Source organism: Diceros bicornis, chromosome 16, assembly GCF_020826845.1.
Source record: "Diceros bicornis minor isolate mBicDic1 chromosome 16, mDicBic1.mat.cur, whole genome shotgun sequence".
Lineage (NCBI taxonomy): Eukaryota > Metazoa > Chordata > Mammalia > Perissodactyla > Rhinocerotidae > Diceros > Diceros bicornis.
The window spans coordinates 50,483,467-50,507,464 of record NC_080755.1 but is presented as its reverse complement, the minus strand read 5'-3'; the positions used below and the strand labels follow the sequence as shown (position 1 = coordinate 50,507,464).

The window sequence follows — 23,998 nt, the reverse complement described above, 5'->3', positions numbered from 1 at the left end:
AATAAATTAGATGAGTTTGAAAGCAATCAGAGGAAACTTAAAGCCTGATCAGTGAGCCTGCTGGGGGAGGGGTGTTAAAAACTAGACGGTAGTTAGGCCCTAGACACTAGTTGGACGTTATCAAGTTCATTTGGGGCAGTGGGGACATGGCGTTGCAGGCTGTAGTAAAGATTGGGGATTTTATTCAGGTATGATAAGCGTTTGTGGGGGTAGTACCTAGTGGTTCCATTTCACAAATCCTGGGGTATTTATTTTCCCTTTCTGGAGGAATGAAAGATTCTACACAAAACAGCAAATAGTTTACTGGATGTCCAAGTGGAAACACCATTGTAATAAATGAGGAATAAAAAATTTTTAAAGATACGATCCCATTTTCAATGGAGTTACCTGTTGGGGAGACGACGAGAGATTTGATTTCATAAAACAAAGCAATATCAGGGAGTATTCAGTTGCCACACTGATGTAGTTACCACCTAACGGTCTCTGTAATGCTTGACATCCTCCCCCCACACACACACACATATACACACACTCATAGTCACACTCACATACATACGGAAAAGGACTGGACAGGCTGCTTTACAAACTGGCTTTGGAGTTTAGAATTGACACTCTCACCATTAATAGTAGTTCCTAATTCCTAATAAAATGGAATTTTAGTAATAGATTTTGTAATACACCTAAATCATTTAAGTAATAACATAATAAAATGGATTTTTATTTTTATTTGGTTTTTTGTTACTTTGTTTTGTTCTTTAAGAAATAATATTAATCCTCTGATTCAGACCTGCCAAATCCAAGTTGGCTGTAAGCATAGCCTTGGGGATTTCACTTTCTGACCAAAATTTTATATAGGACAGATCTTCAACAGATTGTCCTTTTCTTTGGCAAATAAAAGTGTTTTTTAATATCATGAAATACCTCTGGAGTATTTTCTAAAGGAGAGTTGTGCTGAACTGAGAAAACAAAACAACAACAGTGAAACATAGGCTATAGCTTTTACTTTATCATCTGAGAAGTTCTATAAGACCTTATTAGTAACCCTCCTCAGTGGAGATGAAATATAGTTGATTGTAGATGGTAATTGAGAGATAATGGTTTGAATGTAGTAAGTTCCAGGCAGCACATCTAAAAGTGAAAGGAGCTAAGTATTAACGTACGTTCTCAACCAGAGCTCTGAGTAGTTTCTATTTCACCCTAAATCTTTGTCAGTCGTTCAGACTGAGACCATTTTAGCAATGTTTTTAAATAGTTTAGTAAAAGAGAAGGCAGATCTTAAAATCTATAAAACTAGCATTTTAGGCAAAAATCCAGATTATATAGTTCTGTATGATCTGAGGGATAGTCATCATCTTCTGAGAGGGCTTATGCCTACAGATAAAATAATAAGCATCGGTTACAGTAGCCTACATCTCTTCCCTCTGCCCCACCCCCTCCTGGCGTGCTTTAATTAGAAAGATACGTAGATTAAAGTCTTAGCCATACTCAATTCCTCCCTTGACCTGAAGGAAACCACGGCAATTGAGAATCTGCTGTGTTGCAAAACATTGTCAAAAGCTTTATCCAAGTACACCAGTGAGCTTAAGGAGAGCTCCCAGGAGGTAGACTGTATGTAAGAGAAAAAGGTGACCCCATTACACATCGGTGATTTAACTCACATTGTTCTTACCTTCTCGAGCGGAGCATTGACAGTGTCCAGCGCATCATTTCCACACAGAAGTGTAGCAGGTCAGTGCAGGAGAAGGCTGAGGTCATCTTCCACGTGTAAATTAAGGACCCGCTGGCTGGCCCTTCACACTTACCTCCGTTGGATATTTATGTATGGGACATGGTAACCACTGAACCAGTACAGAATTCAGACAAACCAAAAGGCAAATCCTTGCCTAGTGCTTAGAGTGCAATGAGATAAAATGATAGATCAAAGGATTATTTTTGCTTAATGAAGCATTTTGGGTTTGACTCTCACTAGACTCGGTTTTCAACAGGATGTTGTGCTCAAGGGCTGAAATTTGGAAATGCCACTACAGCCATATAATCAGTCAACTCTGGTTAATTTAATTGAAACAGGACTCTTGATGAAGCCCTGCTGTGCTTATAATTTAAAATTTAGAAATGGGTAGGGAGAGTAGTAGATAATGTGAGGGATTTTTTTCCCTCTGAAATTAGCTTAGTGTATTAATTCAGAAAGTAGTCGCATCTGATTGTATGCCTTAGTAATCTGAACCATCTGCCTCTCTGTACTAAGGAGTTCTCCTCTAATCCAGCTTACAGCCCAGAAACCACTCTTCTCTATCATTATGCCCTTGAATAGATGAGGCTGTGCAAAGTCCTTTGCTCTTAAATGTGTTGCTGTCGTTGAGGATATTGGGAGATTTTGTCTTTTTTGTTTCCTTCAGGTTTTGTCTGCGTTGGTTTTATTTTTCGGGGGCAGACACAATGGCTTTCTTTATGAAGACTATGATAAGTAACCAGGTAAAGAATTTAGGATTTGGTGGCGGGTCTGAAGAAAAAAAAGAAGAAGGAGGTACTTCTGATCCTGCAGCAGCTCATGGGATGACTAGAGAGGAATATGAGGAATATCAAAAGCAAATGATTGAGGAGAAGTGAGTACATGCGACTTCGTTTCCCTTTAAAGCAAGAAGAAATTAATGCTGGCCCTGCCTTCTTCAGCTCCCTGACTTCTTTCTCTTTGCTCTTTTGATGCCTTTCCTAATGTGCTGTTGGCCTCTAACCTTAGGACAGCATGTTCTGCGAAAGGGAACAATTTCCTAGCCTCAGCAGTGACTATGTCCTACTTGTACGAATGGAAATGAAAAATAATAGGTGAATCTATATGTTGTTCTTAAAGCAGCTTAACACTTTCTGGTCTAGGCACATTTTCACAGACCTCAATTTAATTGTTCTGACGAAAATTTGTGAGCCTATCTTTACAGTCTTGCCGAAATTCACCCTCCTAGCAAGTAGAAAACTTTCAAATTGTAAGAATTCAGACTTTGCACCTGGAAGAGGGCCTTAAAGAATATACAGTGCAGCCTTTTTGATCTTACACGTGTGAGAAAAAGCCTAGAAAGCACAATGGTGTCATCAGACTTGGCTTCTCCAAGACTATGAATAAATTAGTGGACTGTTTATCGTGAAAATTTTAAAGATACAGAAATGTAGAACAGTATAATGAATACCCACATCTACCTATGACATAAAGTCGACAGCCAACATTTTGCCATATTTGCTTATAGATACATTAGTTGTATAGAAGATAGGCAGATATCGTGAACCATTTTTAAAGTGAGTTACAGACATCATGATACTTCACCCCTAAATATTTCAGCCATGTACTTCCAAAAAATAGACATTCTCCTAGCTATGTAAAATGTAAGAGAAGAAATATTTGTACCATTGTAGTTGGGTATTATGGAATGTGAATATCACCAACAATTTTTCACGCTGAGACTGCACTTTAAATAAGTGTAATCTATATATAATTTTTTTAAGTTTAAGGTAAAATTAATTTGAGTCTTTTAATAATCAACTAAGAATTGAAGCATGAATCTTGAGATTAAATGTTCATCATATGTTACAAAGGAAAAGTATTTCTTTTTGCCGCCATGGCTGTTTTGCTCACGATCAGTTAGGTAGTAGTTGCCTAAGTCCTGTTGCTAAGATAGGTGAAAAGGTTAATGACCTGGAGGAAACGAAGAAAGTGCAAAGGCCTACATTTAATGGAAACCTTGTCTAGTGTATTTTTTCTGAAAGAAATTATGGCTTATAAACTACCTAGGATGTATTACGCTTGGCTCTGCAGTAAATTAAAGTCAGTGGAAAAAAAAAAAAAAAGTAAATGCAACTACAAAAATGATGTTGGTGCTAAGGTAATACTTGGGCAAAAAAAGCAGCATTCCTTGAATATTGACTAGTTTTGCCTATGGCATGTAAAAACACAGCAACTATCGTGAAGCGACAGAAGTAGAACGATAGCACCAAATGATAGCTCAAGTGGGCTAAGAAAAAGAAAATGGCCAGAGATTTAGACTATGCACTTGATCATGTAAAATATCATTTAATATGTCCAAGCAATAAATCTGGTCGCAGATATGGCATCTGTTTGATTAATTAATGTCCTAGTTTTCCTTATTTTTCTGTCTGGGCAGATCAAAGACCAAAATGCCCAAATGGTGTGGTCAAGCAGTGGATTGGAGTATTTGCCAACTACTCGGCTGTGTGTGTGTGTGTGTGTGTGTGTGTGTGTGTATGAATACTATAAATTACGTAGTCACTCAATTTAAGAACTAACAGGACAATGGGGCCAGCCTGCTTCCCCATGGCAAGTGGCAGGATTTCCGGTCCATTGCTTGAGTTTTCAAGAGCTTCATCACCTAGAATGCAACATAAAGAAGTAGGCATCAAAAATAGTTCATCACAAGTTACTTGTAGAGAGAGCTATGGACATTATAGTATATATAATAATTAATATTAGCAAATAGAAGCCTCCCAAACCTGTCCTCATCATTTTAGAAAAGTTGCGGGATTGACTCTACTAATTGTAAACTAAAAACTACCTAATAATGCACTCTACCACACATTCGTTTTTATTTTACTTCTGTGTTCAGATTTTTTTTTTCACTAGTGGTAACATTAGCACTGAAAGAGGTCTATACCTAAATAGAATATTGTTTAACTAAAACAATAGTCTGTTTATCCCTCCATTTCTCTCAATTATATTAAAATGTCCCTTTACCCTAGTTACGGTACAGCAATTGCTACCATACCATTTGTAACTTGAACTCTGATATACATCACAGACCTAAATATAAAAGTTAAAATTCTAAAGCATTTACAAAAAAAACATAGAATATCTTTGCAAGTTGGAAGTATGCAAAGATTTCTTAAACGTGACTCTGAAAGCAATAACTATAAAATTTTAAAATGATAAATTAGACATTGTCAAAATTAAAAACTTTCATGCGTCAAAAGACATCGTTAAGAAAATAAATAGGCAAGCCACAGACTGAGAGAATATATTTTTAAAATGTACATCTGACAAAGGACTGGGATCTAGGATATATAAAGAATTCATACAACTCAATAATAAGGGCAAAAAAAGTGGGCAAGAGTTGAACAAATACTTCACAAAGATATACAAATGGCCAATTAGTACATGAAAAAAAAAAGCCTGATCTCATTAGTCATCATGGAAATGAAAATTAAAATCACACTAAAGTACAACTACACGCACATCAGAATGGCTAAAATTAAAAAGATTCAATACCCAATGTGGACCACAATGCGGAACAGTGGAACTGTTGTGCCGGTTGATGAGACGTGAGAGAGTATGACCACTTGGAAAAAGGTCTGACAGTTTCTTACAAAACTACACTGACTCAACCAAATTACCCTGTAACTCTGCAATTCCCTGCCTAGATATTTACCTAGAGGAAATGAGTGTATATGTCCACAAAAAGACTTGTACAAAAATGTTCATAACAGCTCCCTTCACAGTAGCCCCAAAATGGGGAATAGTCCAGGTGTTCCTCAACAGCAGAATGAAAAAACAAATGTGATATGTTCATATAGTAGAATACACTCAGTAATAAGAAGGAGCAAACTACTGATAAATAACTTGGATAAATCTCAAAAGTTTTTTATGCTGAGTGAAAGAAGCCTTATGCAGAAGAATTCATAGTGTATTGTTATATTTATATGAAATTGTAGAACAGGCAAAACCAGTCTAGGGTGGAAAAAAGACAGTGGTTGCCTCTAAGACTGGAGAGCAGGAGTTGATTGGGAATGGGGGGATGAGGGAATTTTCTCAGGTGATAGTAATGGTTTGTATATCTTAATAGGGGTTTGGGAAACACACACAGGAACAGAAGCAATAGAAGAAGTATATATATATGTATGTATGTATGCATATGTATATGTATGTATGTAGATGTAGATGTATATATGAGATTTATTATAAGGAATTGGCTCACGTGATTATGGAGGCTGAGAAGTTCCACGATCTGCCATCTGCAGGCTGGAGACCCAGGAAAGTCGTTGGTGTAGTTCTGAGAACTGGAGGACTGATGGCGTAAGTCTCAGTGAAAAACAGGAGAAGACTGATGTCTCAGCTTCTGCAAGCGGAGGGTGAATTCTCCCTTCCTCTGCTTTTCTGTTCTATTCAAACCCTCAAAGGATTGGGTGATGCCCACCCACAGTAGGGAGGGCAGTCTGCCTTACTCAGTCCATCAGTTCAAATGCTGATCTCATCTGGAAACACCCTCCCGGGCATACCCAGAAATAACGTTTAATCTGGGCACCTTGTGTCCCAGTCAAATTGACACATAAAATTAACCTTCACAGCACATTTAAGGTCTGTGCATTTAATTGTATGCAAAATTTTAGGAATTTTGCAAATTCCTAGGTAGCATGCAAATAATGCTTCATGTAAAGATACTTCGCCAAACCCGTGAGCAGAAATCCCACCAGGCCCCGCATGGGGCTACACTAGGAACCAGAAAGCTCTCGGGAAACCACAAGCACTCTTTCCATCTCTTGCCGTTGCTTCTGTCTCCATATGGCTGCTTTGTGCTTCTTTCTCAGCAGTCAGCTCTCTCCTGCTCTGTTACCCAGGCCACATGGCCGATGGAAAATGGCGGCTGATGGCCTCCAAGTACAGTTGCAGCCACACTGCGAGTCTCTGGCTTTCTCAGTCCCAATCCCAAATTCCCAGACAATCCAATACAGTGAGAGGGCAGGGATGTGTGTATAAAGTTAGCTCCGAATGGGCAGCTGGGAGGAGGCGGTTATTGTGAGCTTCACAGACATCCCCAAAGGTGTCTGCTTCTGTCTGCATCATCATGAGCAAGGGAGTCCATTTCAAGCCAGTATAATCACAAATCCAATTAGGTCATCCCCAGAGCACTGTGGAAATCTACCCTACCTTGCCTGGGGATGCCTCTTTCCAAACAGGAAAGGGAACGTTGTACCTAAATTAGGGTCTAGAGGGGGTGACAATGAAAGGAAACAGATTTATATTACACCCCCAAACACCATGTGCCTCCAAAGGACCCCAGTCCTGGGGTCTGCAACCTGAATTAGCTCGCCTAAGAATCACTCAGGGAGCTTATTAGAAATGTAGCTTCCTCTCCCCCAACCCCAGGGATTCTGATGCAGCCGAACTGGGATCAGACCCAGGCAGCTGCATTCTTTACAAGCACTGAGGGTGATTCTGATGCTGGTGGTCCCAGGTCATACTTAGAGCAACACAGTGAGGTCAACTGTACAGTAGGAGTAACTACCCTGCCCCTCTCCTGGGCTGTGTCATAGATTCCCAGAACCAAGCAGTCTTGGGGACATAGGGGTGTCTCTGAGTTATGAGAGTAGAATGACAGGGAGGCAGATGTTTGGGGACTCTCCCATTTCCCAGGTGTCTGCAGGCAGTGGGGACTCGGGAGGCGTATCACAGGGTCTGGCTCCGCTGAGCAGGGGCTGGAACGTCCTTAGCTCTCTATGTCCTTTGATCCTTTCTTCTATTCTTTTACTTTTAGGATGGAAAGAGATGCTGCGTTTACACAAAAAAAGGCAGAGAGGGCATGCCTCAGAGTTCATCTCAGAGAAAAGTACAGACTCCCGAAGGTGAGACACTTAACACAGTAAACATCCAGTCATTTCTGACATAGTGAAAAATGGAGAATGTTATCAGCAAAAGGTCGTGCTCATGAATATCTATATATACACATATATACTCACATATATACATACATATATATGAGTATACATATTGTATACATGTTTGTCTTAATCTTAACTGAGGTGTTTGATGTAGTGAAAAGAGCATTGAACTAGGAGTTCATAAAAACTAGATTCCAGTCATTTAACCTCTATGAACATTTCCACTCAACAAAATGGAGTTAATACCTATAGATGACATTTTTATGTAAATTTATCTAAAGACTATAAAACTTCTATATATCAACACACAGTGCGGGTAATAATCACGGCTGACATTTATTGAGCTCTAAGTGCCTCACGTGTATCAATTCATTTAATTCTCTCAACAGTCCTGTAAGGTCTGTTCTTAACAGTAGAGGAAACAGAGGCACAGAGAAAGTAACCACTCTCCTGCCAAAGGCCACCAGCGGGAAAGGCAGAGTCCAGGGTCGTGACTTCTGTAATGCTCTGCCTCTGTTTCACAGGAGCGATTGGCTCCTTCTTTTTGGAGACGTAGTAGTGATGGTCATCACTGAGCACTGTCTTATCCATCTTGGCGCTGGCTGAGAGGACAAATGCCTGTAGGCAGGCTCTGGTGGAGTAGTTGGTTTAGAAAAGTTGTGGGATTGACTCTACTAACTGTGAAGTAAAAACTACTCAACAGCGCATTCTGCTCCACATTCATTTCTATCTCACTGGCTGAGAGGTGGGAAGAGGGTGTGCTGACGTGTTCTGGTGGGGCTCGGCTACACTGTTCCAGGGCTGGCGTTCCGGGGTGACAGGGGGCGTGGCACTTGGCTCTTCTGGCTCACCTCTCATTTCCCCCTACCTGGGGATCCGCTCAGCTCCACTAAATGACTCCACCTGCACCCTCTGGGCTGGGTGTTCAACTTCATATGGCAGAGGTGCACCCTCCCTTAGAGAACATCTTCCACCTGGGGAAGCCAAAGAGCCCTTCCAAGTACATGATCCTTTCCTAAGGATGTGCCCATCTCCAAGTCAGCTGGGTGGTTTAGAAAGTGCTGCTAAACCAATTCCTTCGGTGGGTCCCCTGCACATCCCAGAAAAGTTGACTTCAGGAGCTACAAGCACTAAATACAGGGAGAGAGCCCGCTGTCCATGCAAGGTCACTGCTGAAGTCACCAAAGAATTAAACAGCGCCCCCCTGTGGGAGAGATTGATCCCTAAGACCCAGAAACCCGGGTCTGCCCTCAGTGAGGGGAGGAAAACTCACAATGAAATTTAAACTCACTTTCTTTTGCGACCAATGAACATTGAAAAGAATGCCCTGCTTTTTGTGCCCCTTATCCAGTCCAGTACTTTGTCCCACTGTGCTTACATTTTGGAAGAGGAGAGCACTTCTGAACCCTGTCCCTTCCACTCCTGTTGTCTGGTGGATTTCCTGAAGTCCCTAGGGTGTCACTGGCTATCCTCAGCAATGTGGCTTCCCCCAGGCAGGACGCTTGACTCAGACTTACGCTCCTGCCTCCCGCCTTGGGTGCATCTGATTAAAGCACCACAGATCTTGTTGGGAATGAAGCAGAAATTAAACACACACACGCACACCGGACCACCAGGCCATGTCTCTTCCACAGAGGTGGGGCCTTTAAGGATTTATTTTTGACAACTGTTCTGTTGTCCTGTGGAATGTAAGGAAAACTGGGTTTTATTTCTGGCTCTGCCACTCAGACATGGTACAAACTCAGATGGCTTTTTAAAATATCTGAGCCTCAGTTTCCTTATCTATAAAATGGGGGCAGTGATACCTACTTCATAACGTCTTTGTCTGAGATAATATAAAGAACCTGATACAGGACCTGACTAATGGAAAGAGCTCAGTAGATGGTAGTTCTAATTTCTGTTACTATATCTATTCACGGAAGTCTTATTTCTTGATAGTAACAACCAGGAGTCTTAAAGACCTTGGGTAAGCACACTGATGTGTGTAAATGATGGAACAGCTCGAGGTCCCTGAACCTCAAGCATCTGAGCTTTTGGTTGTTTTCTTCCTTAACGGCGAGTCAGTGGTCTTGCTCCTTTCCGGATCCTCAGGGGTGAACACCTTCAGGCTTAGCAGCAAGGTTTTGATGCTCTTCAGAGACAAAATAATTCCCTAATCTCTGGGCCAAGCTATGCTTTGGGACAAGTCTTCCCAGCAGAAACTAGGGAAAGAAGAAAGACTTATAGCCATGAAATGTGCACATTCGTATCCTCCCTGGAGAGGGACAGTGACTATATCTGCAGCGGCTACTGCTCCCTAAAGCCAGCTGGGAAGGGGCATCAAAAAGTCAATGAATTGCTAACAGTGGAGCCCAGGATTTTGCATTGCATGGTTTACCGATGCTTATATACCCCCTTTTCTGTAGTTTCAAATGCGTGGTGCGTATGAGACCTCACCTGATGTTTTCACGGGCCCTGAAAGAGACCTTTGAGTTCATCTAAGACTCTAATGCCTCTGCCTCATTTTAGACATGAAATTGCAGCCAGGGGCTGGGGGAGGGGGTTGGGGGGCGTTAAATAGCTCTGCAAAAACCCACAGCTATTGATTGACACAACCAGGATTGGAACTTAGGCCTCTCAACCATGAAAGAGTGACTTACTCACAAACGGATTTGAACACAGCTCCCTCTGGCCCCCAGATCTCTGCTCTTTCTACTCTTGATATTAAAGGTGTCCCAAAAGTTTTAGTGCAGTTTTGAGCTGCATGTGGCTTAAAACTGCACGAAAACTTTGGGGACAACCTGTACTGCTCACTATTTCAGTGAAGTGTCACAGAATCCCACCCCCAGCAGCGCGGGGACGTTGCTTTTCTCTCTCCTGTGTTGTCTGATGGCTGGACCGCAGACCTGTGAGTTGCTGACTAAATTCCAAATACAATCCAAATAAACAGATGAGAATGTCACGTTAGAGCGTTCTACACTGAATCCTTCACTGAAGAGTGGACTTTCAGATGGGGGCCTCCCTCGGGCGCTTTTAGACTATGGCTGCATTTTGAAAAAACAGACTCTACACACAGTGTTTTAAGAAGTTGCCTCTGGTGTGAAAAAATACTAAAAATACATACTAATAATACAACAGGCTGCTTTTTGTAAAGCACATGGAAATTCTATTCCAATGCACACTATCCATAAAACAATAATTAATAGAAAGTATACCATAAAAAATCAACTGGACCATATTCCACTGTGTCCAGTTGTCACCAGATGTGGCTAAGGCGCCCACCTCAATGCAGCACCTTGCATTTAAAGTCCAGCCCCACCCTTGGGCACCACCTCCACCTCCCACGGCTGTCACAGGTTACATGTTCCCCTCCCACTGCCCCATCGAGGCTCTGGGTGCAGCTGGCCTTTGATAGGCCCCGGTGCTAGAAAGGGGTGCTGGGAGACAGACGCATTTCCCAGGCTAAGATCAGCCCCCAGCCGGCGGCCTCCTGTTTCCTCAGAATGGTCACTCATTTTCAAGGCGGACCCTGGGGTCGCTGTGGAGCGCACAGCAGCAGCCGCCTGTGTGGGGACAGGAATCTGCGTCCCTCGCGCCCCCTGGTGTCCCCAGACGCAGCGGGCGCGGGCAGCCCCAGGGAAATGCACTGTCGCTGCCCCAGCAGAACCGCCCCGCGGGTGCTCTCAGCTCCTCGGGGGGCACTGTGGGTTGTAGCAGGGAGAGTGGTGGTGGCGGGGAACAGAAGTAAATGCCTGGAGGTGATTTGTTTTTCTTTTGAAGCCCATTCTTTAGACGTTAAGGACCAGATTGTGCATTTTATCCTAAAGTGGTCGCTGTACTAGTGAGCCTGGAAGGGCCTGCGGGGCCCTCCTAGAAGCAGCTGTCACAAAGCAGGGGCTGGCAGTGCCCCGGAGGGATAGGGCTGGGAGGGGAGCATCTGAGCAGCAGATCTTCCCATGGTGCGTCGGGAGGGAGAGCTAGAAAACAAACCGGTGTTAGCTGTCTCTGCAACAACCAGGATGGTGAGGGATTTTGAAATGACTGGCAGTGATTGAGGGAGAGTTGAAGGGATGGGAACATTCAGCCTTGAGAGGAAGTGACGTTGGGGAAGGTCGTTTCCCAGGCCTGAATGCCATGCTTTGTTTCTCATACTGTTTCAAGCCAACTTATCTGGAGGGGCTCATGCTGCTGGCTGTTATGAGATTGTATGTAACTCTGAGGTCTTTCTTTGATGAGGCAGAAGAACCCTTCATAGTGGAACCTTTAGAATGCCATCCGAAAACCACAATGGGAATTTAAGTTGTACAGGTTTTCTTCTCCTAGAGGCTCCAGTAGGGACCAAGGAGGCCAGGAAAGCTAGGCACTGCCATATGCATCACTGTGATTGGGAAAGCTCAAGGCCATGGCAGTGTGTCCAGTGAATTGGAGGGAGAGGAACGAGGGGCAGGCTGGCCAGTGCTACACCCTTAGAGCGGCAGGGGAGGGCTGCTGGAGGCCTGGGCCGGTGAGGAACTGCTAGGCTAAAGATGGGGCCGCAATTCCCGAGTCGGTATGTACATCTCCTTCGTGGGGCTTGGCATCTTGATTACCGCACTTAATTGATTACTTATCTGATTACTGCAATTAAAAATAGTCATCATCAATTATTCAGCCATAAAAAAGAAGGAAATCCTACCATCTGTGACAACATGGATGGACCTTGAAGGCATTATGCTAAGTGAAGTAAGTCAGACAGAGAAAGACAAATACTTATGATCTCACTTATATGTGGAATCTAAAACAAATGGAACTCATAGATACAGAGAACAGATTGGTGGTTGCTAGAGGTGGGGGGTAGGGGGCGAGCAAAATGTGTGGAGGTGACCAAAAATACAAACTTCCAGTTAGAAGGTAAATAAACCCTGGGGGTGTAATGTACAGCATGGTGACTATTAAAAAAAGGTCATCAGAAGGCATCGGTAGGACAAATCATATTGTCCTTAACAGTTAGCAATAACCTCGAGATAGGCGGGGTCATCTGAGGAGCACACTGACTGCCCCTCCTCCCGCCTCCCTGAGCTCTCTTCCTGGAGCAGGTGTGGGTTTCCTGGGCTGCCATGGCGCTCAGGGTCCTTGACCCCAGTGTCTGAGTGGTATTTCTCTTTGTTAAGCTTATTTTTTATTTACAGAAAAGCCCATGTTGGAGGTGTACACTCAATGCGCCATCATAAAACTCATGTAAATCAAGGGACTTGCCCAAGGTCACAAAGCTACTGTGACAGATGGGGCCTCAAGCCTCCTTATTCTTCACCCAGTTCTTTTCCATGCCCCACTCTCCCCACAGCCCTCTAAACTGTGATCTCCACTCAGAATGGTAGACTTGAGAACTGAACACAACTGTCTAACAAAGAAGTGGTGCTGGGCAGAAAGCAAGGGTCACCAGGACCTTATTGGGCTCCTCATAACAACCTCCCTCTCCCCTCATGGTTTGCAGAATTCTTAGCCCTGTGCCGTCTTATAAAATCCCTGTTGGGTAAGCAGCCATACTAATAGTATTAACAGTCCACAGGGAGTTGGACACATTCACCATGTCCTCCAGCTAATGAGGGATGACCCCCTGGGTCCCTCATTCACAATTCCCCAGGGTCACCGTCACAGCGGTTACATAACCAGCAGGAGGCGATTCTGGGCCCTTCCCCTCACCGAGGCCCAACGGAGAGCAGATTTGAGGAAGATGTCTTCCCGGGAGCTGTCAGGTCTAATGAGGATAACTATGTCACATTTTGGAATTAGAACTGTATTTTCTAAAGAAATTATTTGGCTGGTGTTTCCTGTGAAAAAGAGCTTCACTGGATTGCTGACTGGGGGAAGGAAATTTGGACTCTGAAAAGGAGCAATGTTGGCCCTAGCCCCCTAGCAAACAAGCCCTCCTCTCCTGAGTGTACTGTTCACTGCCAATGACAATACCATTGTCGTACTCGTGTCCTTTGATGGCCACTTGTAATTGCGGTGATGACATAAGGAGTCAAATAAGTGCAGCAATCAAATGAGCTTAATAATCTGAAGTACATACAGGAAAGTATATCAGTCATTATGATGTTCGTGTACACATGTCCGCTCTATGTTGATTCCTTCTGTTTTTCAAATTACAGGTAATTAGAGGACTTCACATGCCTAAAGCAATCCATGATGCTCCTGTTAGATTTGGACCCCACTCCGCTAATCATCCCCTGTCCTGTGTTTTCAGTTTTTCCTCTCTATTGGCCTCTTCTTTATAGAGGAAGTCAAATCTCTCCCAACTAAAACAAGCAGCACTTTCTGAGTCAACGTGCCTTTCTGGGTATCTTCCCTGAATGACTGGTTCCCACTGCTGTGCTGAAACCTTCCTTCAGATGCTCAGCCAGATGGTTCTGTTGTTTTCTTTTGGGACCTCTTTGTTTCTCATTGTTTCCTCTGGCTCTGGTCACGGCTTCCTCCCAGAAGACCTCTCTCTCCTTGGCTTCTGGACACCACCCTTCTGGTTCTCATTCTCCTCGAACTGTTTCTTCTCTGTCTTCTTCATGGGTTACTCTTCCCCTGTCAGCCCCCAAATTCTGGAATATTCCAGGATGCTCCCTCAGTGTGCTCTTTTTCCCACTCAAGTCTCACATTCTCCCTGGATGACTGTACCTTGCTGTTGCTTTCAGCTACCACCAATTGTGTGCTGATGACTCTCAAATCTATACCCCAACCCACACCTTCTTCCTAAATTTCCCTGCTGCATCTACCTCTACTAGGGTACCTCGTAGCTCATATCCAGAACAGACTCCCTCATTATCCCCCTAAACCTGCTCCTCCTGTAGGCTCCACCTCCATTGATGGCTCCCAGGGCCAGCCCCTCCCCCAGGCTGGCAACCGGGTCAAGCTTGACTTTTCCCTCCTCCTCCAGCCTCACATCCAGTAAATCACCAAGTCACCCTAATTTCACCTCCTAAATAATTATCAACTCATCCCCAACTGCAGGCCTCATCATTTCTCACCTCTTTTACTACAACAGCTGTTAAGTAGCTTTTCAACTTTGAGTCTTGCTCTCCTCAAAACTGCAGAGTAAGGTTTCCAAAATGCACATCTGATCCTGTTCCTTCCCTGTTTAAAAAAAAGAAAAAAAGACTTAACATGACTTTTAGAGTAAAGTCCAAACCCCTTGGCCTGTACGCCATGATGTGGCTCCTATCTTTCTAGCCTCACCTCTTGCCAGTCCCCGCCTGGACTGTCCCTTCCTCCCACTTTATCTCCTACACCCTGCTCCCCATGGCTCCTTTCCTTCCTGTAAGAGTTTGTGATCTGGTGCGACTTCTTCCAGAAACTTCCATGACCTCCCTGGCCCCACCTAAGGCTGCGTTGGGTCACGTTTCTCCATTCTCCTGTAATACCTGAGTGCATGTCTCTTACATCATCTTATCACTCTGAATATTCTCACCTACTAGACTGTGCTCCTTACTCAGGGGCTGGGTTTTCCTCTTTGTCGTCAGTGCCTTGCACGGTGCCTGGCATGTGGAAGTCACACACGCACACACACACACACACACACACACACACACACACAAGAGGTCTGCTGAATGATCAGTGTTTGGGGAAAAAGGAAAAAAATCACATATCCAAAGGACAAAGTCTCAAAAACAGCAGAAAGAATCTACCTGCCCTAAAACTTATATTAAAATAAATTTTCATGAAAAGAACAAATCTGGATTCAACATTATAATTTTGTATGAAATACAAAGGCTACTTTGTATTATAATTAAGATGTCACATTTCTTCAAATAGAGGAAGCAATACATTGTAAATAAAGCCACAAGATTATTTCTAAAAATAAAGGTGCCCCTCTTCCTTGACAATTCAAAATGTGTATGTAAGTCAAGCCAAATTAATAAGAGAAAACAGTTCCACAGTGAACCCTAATCCTATTAACGGAGTTGTCAATCTAGGTTAGTCATTGAAAAATAATGTCATGCCCCCTGCTGAGCTATATGATTTAGTTACACCTGGTGTTTTTCTGCTGTATTAAGGGCATCGTTCATTTAGAATAAAGATGAAGATAGAAGAAAATCTATCAATAGAGTTGTCTTTAGACATGTCACACTGAAAGCGCTGTTAGAATTTAATTTAAAATTTGCATCTTAAAAACAGATATGATTCCCTGAACCTTTCTTTGCCCGCCTCGCCTCCTTCAGATGAGGAGCTCTGGGGATTGCCCAGCAGGGTTGGAGACTGAAACCTCCTGCTTCCGAGCAGCTGTGTCTGGTGGCAGGGCAGTGAGGCCATCAGAGGCCCTACCAGGGGCCTTCTCTTCCTTCTCCTCCCCATCCTGCCCAGTTCAGTTTGCTTCTTCTCCTCACACCCTTGATAGGGCCGTGGACCGAATGTTCTGAGGGGGCGTGGGGAAGGGAAGAAAGAGAGGTTGCCCACTGATACAGCAGGAATGCAATATGTGTAGCTTAGCCACACTAGCTTGCTCAGTTAATCCTCACAACCACCCTTAAAGGTAGATAGATATTATTTCCCCTCATAGATAAGAACACCGGCTGAGAGAGGGAAAGTGACTTCTCTCGGTCACACAGCCTGTAAATGGCAAGGCAAGACCCCAAACCAATCTGACTCCACTAGCCATATTTTCCTGTTAGACCCTGCAGGTGTGCTGGGTTCTTGCCCCTAATAAACTGAATGACATTTATGCAAGAATCTTCACCTGACCTGGGTTTGCTCATCTGTAAATGAGAAGCTTGGATAAGTGACCTCTAAGAGCTTCTTGAGTTCCTATGGAATGCCTGCCTAAAGGAGAGAAGATGTGCACAGCTGGTTCTAGAAATTCTCATTCCACGTAGGACCCTATACATGCACACTCTCAATCAACATTAAAAACTGACGCCTATTATTGGAGAAGTCAAATTCACACCGTCTGTCCTATTCCGGGTGCGCAGAGGGCTCTTTGAGTAGCTAAAGAGGGAAGAACAGTGTGGTGTCACAGAAGGAGCAGCTAGCAAGCCCCAGACAAAGATCTCAACGTCGCTCACATGTTAGAATCACCGGGGAAGCTTTTTAAATATTCTACTGCCTGGGCCCCCACCACGGACCACTGGAACCAAATCTCTGAGGGTGGGGCCTGGCTATCAGTATTTTTCTATGCTTTATAGGGAGTCAGAGGCACAGAGAGGGTTGAGCACCACTGTCCCAGGGGAGAGAACATAAACTTGGCTCGGTGCTTCAGCAGCAACTGGGCAGAATGAGGATGAGTGTCTGCCACATCCTGGTCCCCCAGGCCTCACGCCTACACCCTCCTGGTCTGGCCCAGATACCCCCTTACTTTGGGCATAGCAGGCCATGCTCACTTTGACTTTCTACGGAGGTGTTTGTGGACTGGCTTTGTTCCTCGATCTGTGTCCCCGCTCCAGCAATGTCTTGTAAGCTCCGGCCAGACGGGAACCAGGGGTTGCTGTCGCCTTGCCTAGAGGCCGGTGCAGCACCCCTACTCGTGACCAGGACAGTGAGGAGGGGTTTGTGAAGACAAGTGACTGCTGACATCGACGATCCTCACAAATAAGTAAAGATCGAATGTTAGAGCAACTTGTCACAGTGAAGAAATCCATTAATCTAGCTGTTTGGTGTCATGTAGGCCAAAAATGAACAAACCAACCCAAAACAAACTCCGTTCTACCTAGTATCAAACAAACTGGTGTGTGCTTATACCGGTCTCTAATGAAACTCGAACAAGTGGTGAACGCTGGGCGTTTTGAAGATATAACCATCTAAAACAGTTGGTCATCGTACCTGGAGTTTGGCACAAGAGGAGGGCAGTTGATCAAGATCTGGGGCGGAGGAAGTCTGAATCCAGGGTCGTGCTTACCGTTCAGTAAAGGTCAGAAATCAGTCACAGGGAATAACAATGAGGGGATATGGGGCTATTTAAATAATGGGGCATTCAGCACTGGCAATTAAGATTATAAATCTGGTTAAAAACCAAGAGATTAAAACTGATTCTGGTCAGCCAGCATAAAAATAATTAGCTCTTAACTGCATTAAACAATATCGCAGATTGATAAGATTTCTGGAAATGAGAAGACCTCCAAAACAGAACCTCTAAGAATAAAGCATAGCCTGTAAGTCCCCTGATTATATGCCGGGTCACTTCACTCACTCACTCACTCACTCATTCATTCATTCATGCCATAGGCCTCAGGAGTAAACTTCCCCTCGTCCCTGGGCTTGATTCATATTGGCTGTAACTGCACTTGTATTTGTGGAGGGTAGTGAGGCATTACTGCCCTCCCTTGATGTGTGAACTGTGTCAAAATATTCCTGGTCTCCCCAACCCAAGATTTGTCAGTGGGCAGCAGAGAGTCTGGACAAGACATTCATTGTTTGCATTGTAGACAAGGTCCTATCAGCAGGGTGGTTCATTAGGCCAGGAGGAGGCGGGGCTGCACAGGGTCTGCTGTATAAACCCCACTTATGCTCCTTAATTGCTTGCTCCGTCCTGGATCTTCCTCTTTTGGGCCGATGCTCCCCAACGCTCTGTTTCCCTGTCCATGCCTCCGTAATCCCAGGGATCCCTTCAGCAGGGATCCTGACATCAAGCTGCCCTTTTTCCTCAAAAATATTAGCAACTACAGCTACATTTGTCCAGGGCTTAGAAGCTTACAAGGCCCGTCCACACCGTGTCTCCTTCAGTCTGTTCCACAATCCTCTGAGGGGCCCCCTCTGAGTGGGCATCAGAAGTTTTTGGCCAGAAAACTTGCTGACTTGGCCAAAGTCATGCGGTGGGTGAATAACAGACTGGGACTCGAACCAGGTCTCCTGACTCCAGATCCCACAGTCTTTCCACTGTCATTGGCTACTTCTGCAGGATAACAGTCAGGGCTGACTGCAGCTTTTTGTAAACAGGACACTTACCCTTGGCCTGTCCTGCGTCCGGGCCTAGCTCACTTGGTTAGGACAGTGTTCATGAGGCCAGTGGTCCAGGTTTGGTCCAAGAGGGTTTTGTCTTTGTCCTCTAGACACTCACTGGCCCTGTCTGGTTGTCCTACCCTTAGTCATAAGGTGTCCATAGCATAGGCTGCAGCCCAAGAAAACTGACTCCAGTACTAGAATCCTCACCTGAAGCAACTCTGCTGCTGATGGGCAGTAGGATTGTCCTTCTAGAAGGATGGTGATTGTAGGACTCGCTGACCACAGCCATTGACCACACCTAACACTGCCTTTAGACTGGACAACTGGGGCCACCTGCCTTGGGCCCCATGCTCTAGAGGGCTCCCCTCTTTCCCTCTGGCCACACTCCTTCACATGGGGCAAAAAGTCCAGGGCCAAAGGGGCAGGCCTACCCAGAGCCCACCCCTCCTCTAGACCACACTCAGGCTGCCCAGGACCCTGAGTTCCCTGCCTGAATGCCTTCAGCGCCTGCCCAGGCCTCTGCACTAGGTCTGTCCTCCTGAGGCTGCGCTGAGCTGCTGGCCTGGGTACTGCTAAGCCTGAAGAGTAGAGAGGGTATATATATATATATATATGGAGAGAGAGAGAGAGAGGGTATACGTATATATACTGGGAACTCTATATATATGTATATATATAAGGTTCCCAGGAGGAATGGAGCCAGGGACCAGGAAAAAAGAGGACCAGCTCATGAGCCAGGGACCTCTATCCATACTCATCCTCCGGGTCCCACAGACATTAGAGTGGGCCTGACAAGCGGTAAGGGATGCCTGGGTCCTCGAGGTAGCTTTCTTGCAGAATTGAGGGCCTAGAGCCAAAAGGGAAATGAATAGGCCCAGCTTGCTAGGAAAGCCCATGAAATCAGGGGCCACCCTAGGCCAGAGGTAAGGTGTAAAGAGAGCAAGGCCTTCTGAAGAGGCTGACACCATGTGCAGGAGCCACGATTACTCAGTGCAAATCCCCCGCCCACCTCTGAGGGTTATTATGTTTATGAATGGCTACCCTTGGTTGACTGCTTAATATACTCCAAATAATTAGTTATTGTCTAGTTACTCCTCTACAACTCTAAGGCAAATAATATAATCTCAATTTATAGACAAGGAAATAAAGATCAGAGAGGTTGTATAAGGTGCCCCAGGTCACACAGCCTGTAAGTCATGGAGGTAACCATCATACTCAGGCAATCTGATTCTCAAGCCAATGCTTGACCTCTAGGCTGCACTGCCCCAACAGGAATGTGAAGAGAAATGTCAGTAGCTATGAAAACAGAGCTCGTGACAGCAAAGAGGGCCTGCACATTTAAGTATTGTTAAGCCTGTAGTAGTCTGTGACAATAGGCTCATTGAATCATTCAATAAGCAAGCACTGTCCATGTCTACCTGCCAGACACTCCGCTGGGTTCTGAGACTGATAGATGAGTAAGCTCCCGTCTTCAAGGAATGTGGAGCAGTGGCTCTCAGACTTTAGCAAGCACCAGAATTGCCAGGACGGTTGTTAAATCACAGATTGCTGGGCCCAGCTCCACAGCTTCTGAATCAGCAGGTCTGAGTGAGGCCTGAGAATGTGCATTTCTGACAATGTCCCAGGAGATGCCCATGCAGCTGGCCTGGGGACCCCACTTTGAGAACCACTTTGGTAGAAGTTGTGCCCATCAAGAGTCTCTCTGTGAGTTGTGAGGCGAAGTGGAACCCCACTGCTCTCCCTTCCCTGGGCAAGTGGAATGAGGAGATAATAAACCTCGAAGTCCTCCTTGAAGGAGGAAACGGTTCCAAAGCTTCTTCAGAGGCAGCAGGCTGAGGTCGCTGGTGAAGGGGAGGCGGGTGCATCGGCCCCGAGCCCTGTGGGTGGATCAGGTCTCTGAGCACCAGCTGGTGGCTCACTTCCCGTTGGCCCCTCCAACTGCCTGTCCCTCCAGGCCCACAGCAGCTAGTCCGTCCAGGTTTGAACCTGGTGATATCTGCAGAGATCTTATCACCAACCAGAGGGGCAGGGGTGCCGGAATTCCCAGGAAGGCCTTTTCAAATCATGCACATTGTATTTCGGGGAGCTTAAGGGAGGGCAGGTGTCCTGCACCTACATGAACTAAGAATCGCCGGGCTGCAGTCCTGCTTCTCTCCTCCCTACAAAGACGCCCAGAGGATGATCAGCAAGGAAAGCAGCCTAGAGGGTAGGTAAATAAAAAATAAATAGAAATGGAGGATTGGCCGGGAGCCCCTGGGGATTAACTAACTAATTAATCCCCACACCAGTTTGACGAGGAACTAATTAATCCGTTAAGCGCCTTGAGCGGCCAAGGCCTGGCCAAGTGCAGGGCAAGGCTCCTCTCACCTGGGGAGGCTGAAGCCCAGTGTGGCCTCTGTCCGAGCTCTTCAGGGAGGACCTGCCTCCCAGAGCACTCGTCTCCTCTGCATCGGAAGGCTGCCTCTCAAGCTGTTTCTGGAGCCAGGCTCGCTGTCACTCTGCCCAGAGAATCGAATAAGAGAGCTCCTGGGAAAGGCTGTGGCCTCCAGCTTCTCGAAGGATCAGAGAAGTGTGGAGCCACAGAGCCTCAGAACTGGAAAAGCTCTCGGAGATCCACTTTCCAGATGCAGAGTAAAGTTTACACACTACCCTGGCTCACTGTTTGGGCATAGACACAGCGCAGATGTTTGTTGATAATCATTTCTGCTGAGCACCCAGGCAAGGGGAATTCGTATCTCCCATAGGTCTTGCTTGAACTCCACCTGGGAACTCAGAAGGGAGCAAAATCTTTCTAAAATCGAACCTATGTGGTCTGATTTAGACTAAGATGATCGTTTTATCTTTATGTGATTTTTCATGCACTTTGGTAACAAATTCCAGGCTAGTCACAACCTACTGAGTTGGGCCCTGAAGTCTGCTTAGATCTTTCCTGTCGTTCACTTTTGTGATGCTCTTTTTAATCTTCTGTGCCCCCGAAGTGCAGTTTGCCTCTTGTTACAACCTGATGTCAGAAAATTATCCGATAGCAGCCATCCGGGAATGTGAATGACCCTTACCTTTCCCAGAGAAACTTTTTCTTTCGATTCTTCTGTCTTGTTACAAAGGAAGAGGCTCTACAGCCAAAGGGGTAAAGGGCTTTCTAAGACCAGGCAGCATGCACCAAGAAATTTGGAACAACCACACCTAGAATCACAAAGTGAAATGTGTGAGGCAAGCTGCGGTGACAGCATCAGCGTCACAGAAGGCTAGCTGGTGGGGATGCAGAATGGGAGCCGTGCCATCCAGGATTCATTTATTTATTTATTTTTTGTGAGGAAGATCAGCCCTGAGCTAACATCCATGCCAATCCTCCTCTTTTTGCTGAGGAAGACTGGCCCTGAGCTAACATCCGTGCTGATCTTCCTCCACTTTATGTGGGACGCTACCACAGCATGGCCTGACAAGCAGTGGGTCAGTGCACAGCGGGATCTGAACCCGGGCCGCCAGCAGCGGAGCATGCGCACTTAACCGCTACACTGCAGGGCCGGCCCCCGAGGATTTGTTTAATCTACAAGTGTTGTGTGCCAGACTTGCTTCCAGGTGTCAAGGATGTAAGTTGAATTTGGATGATTCTGTGTCCATGGGGGCCCCCTGTCTAGTAGAAGAGAGGGCAGGGGCAATGGTTAAGCAGAAGTTTCCACTAAAGAGTGATGCCTGAAATGACCGAGCACTGTCTGGGCTCTGTGAACCCAAAACCCACCCTTCAGAGTGGATCCGCCAGGGCCCCTGAGCCCCAGCCTGGAGCTGACAGACTGCAAATCTTGCAAAGCTGCCCTGAGCCGGTGTTGGTGTGTGATTCTCAAGCTTTGCAGGACTCAGCAAGACAGAGAGGGCTTCTTAAGACATGGATTGCTGGGACCCACCCCAGAGGTTCTGATTCAGTATGTCTGGGGTGAGGCCAGAGAATTTGTCTTTCTAATGTGTTCCTTAGATGATGCTAATGCTACTGGGTCAAGGGACTACACATTGAGAACCACTGTGCTAGAAGGTTCTGATCCACCCAAGGTGCAGTGAAAGAGGGACATGCCAACCAGGACGTCTGGCCTCCAAGACTGCTCCCAGGCCCAGGCTCTGCTGAGAGATGGCTAAGCATGCCATTCACTTCATTCATCCTCGACAGAGGATTTTCCGGCTGCCTTTAATATTTGTTTGTTTGTTTTTAGAGTGGTTTATCTGTCTCTGTATTTCTTTTTCCAATAGAGTGAAATGGATGAGAACCAAATCCAGATGGCTGGAGATGATGTGGATTTGCCTGAAGATCTCCGGAAAATGGTAGATGAAGATCAAGAAGAGGAAGAAGATAAGGATACTATTCTTGGGCAGTTCCAGAATCTTCAGAACATGGACTTGGACACCATCAAAGAAAAAGCCCAGGCCACCTTCACAGAAATCAAGCAGACAGCAGAGCAGAAGTGTTCTGTGATGTGAGGGGCGGGGCAGGGGTGGAGGAGGGAACGAGGTCAAGGCGGAAGTGACCACTCTCCCATGGAGCGTTTTGAGCAGCGTATACTTTAACCTAGTGAACACAGTTAGAAACACCATGATGATAAAGCTCTCTACAAACATGAAGACACCAACTTGATGTTCTAAATGTTCCTGGTAGAGCATTTATCTAGCACCTTGCAACAGGAAACATACTTTCCTTTTAGTTATAAATGTGGCTAAGTATGAAATTTCACCTGTGAGTGATGCAGAAGACATCTGCTTAAAGACCACAGGACAGCCAGGAAGAAACAAAAGCAAAGGCATTTCCTTTCTGACTTCCTTCCTTAGGGGGCAAGGTCTCACCCTGTCCAACTGTTAGCATGATTCCAGGTCCCTTCAGAGAAAGATGGGGAAGGTCAGGGTGCCCATTGGGAGCCCCGGCTGCAGGCTCAAGGGCAAGTAAAGACCACACCACGTCTTGCTCCCAGGATCCTTGATGTCATTGATGCTTCTCATCAAGTTTGGCACTTAGTTCAAAGCCAAGGGAAAGTAGCAAGATTGTGGTAAATGATGAGAAATGATGGCGGAGAATAGACTTGACCAGCCCTTTGCATTGTAGCTCATCATTCTAGAGGCCACGTGAAGAATGGATTTGAGCGGGGTGAGACTAGAGGCAGGGGGCAACTGGGAAGGTTATTTCTGTTTCTGCATTCAGCATCATCTCCTCTTGTCTGAACTTGGTGACAGCAATGGGAACAAAAGGGGTGGACAAATAGAGAGCATTGAGAGTTAAGTCAATCTCTCTGTGTGTCTCTTTCTCTCTCTCTTCCCCTGTTTCTCTCTCATCCTGTCCTCCTCTTCTTGCCCTCTCTCCCTACCTCTCCTCCTTTTTCCTCTCCTGTCCCACTCCATCCCACTCCTTCAGACTAGCTTCCAATAAATCATGCTGTCATTCCATGCTACAGTCTTCCAGGGTATACATGGATTTCTTTTTCTTGAC

At 45.4% G+C, this 23,998-nt stretch overlaps 1 protein-coding gene across 1 annotated transcript; it reads left to right on the top strand.

Moving 5' to 3' along the window:
* The first annotated feature begins 709 nt into the window (after positions 1–709).
* On the top strand, positions 710–23,230 carry CPLX4 (complexin 4). Its single transcript, XM_058557241.1, has 3 exons — positions 710–2,603; positions 7,530–7,617; positions 22,774–23,230. Exons 1-3 carry the CDS (start codon positions 2,437–2,439, stop codon positions 22,999–23,001), a joined length of 483 nt encoding a protein of 160 aa, XP_058413224.1. The 5' UTR covers positions 710–2,436; the 3' UTR covers positions 23,002–23,230.
* The last annotated feature ends 768 nt before the right edge of the window (positions 23,231–23,998 follow it).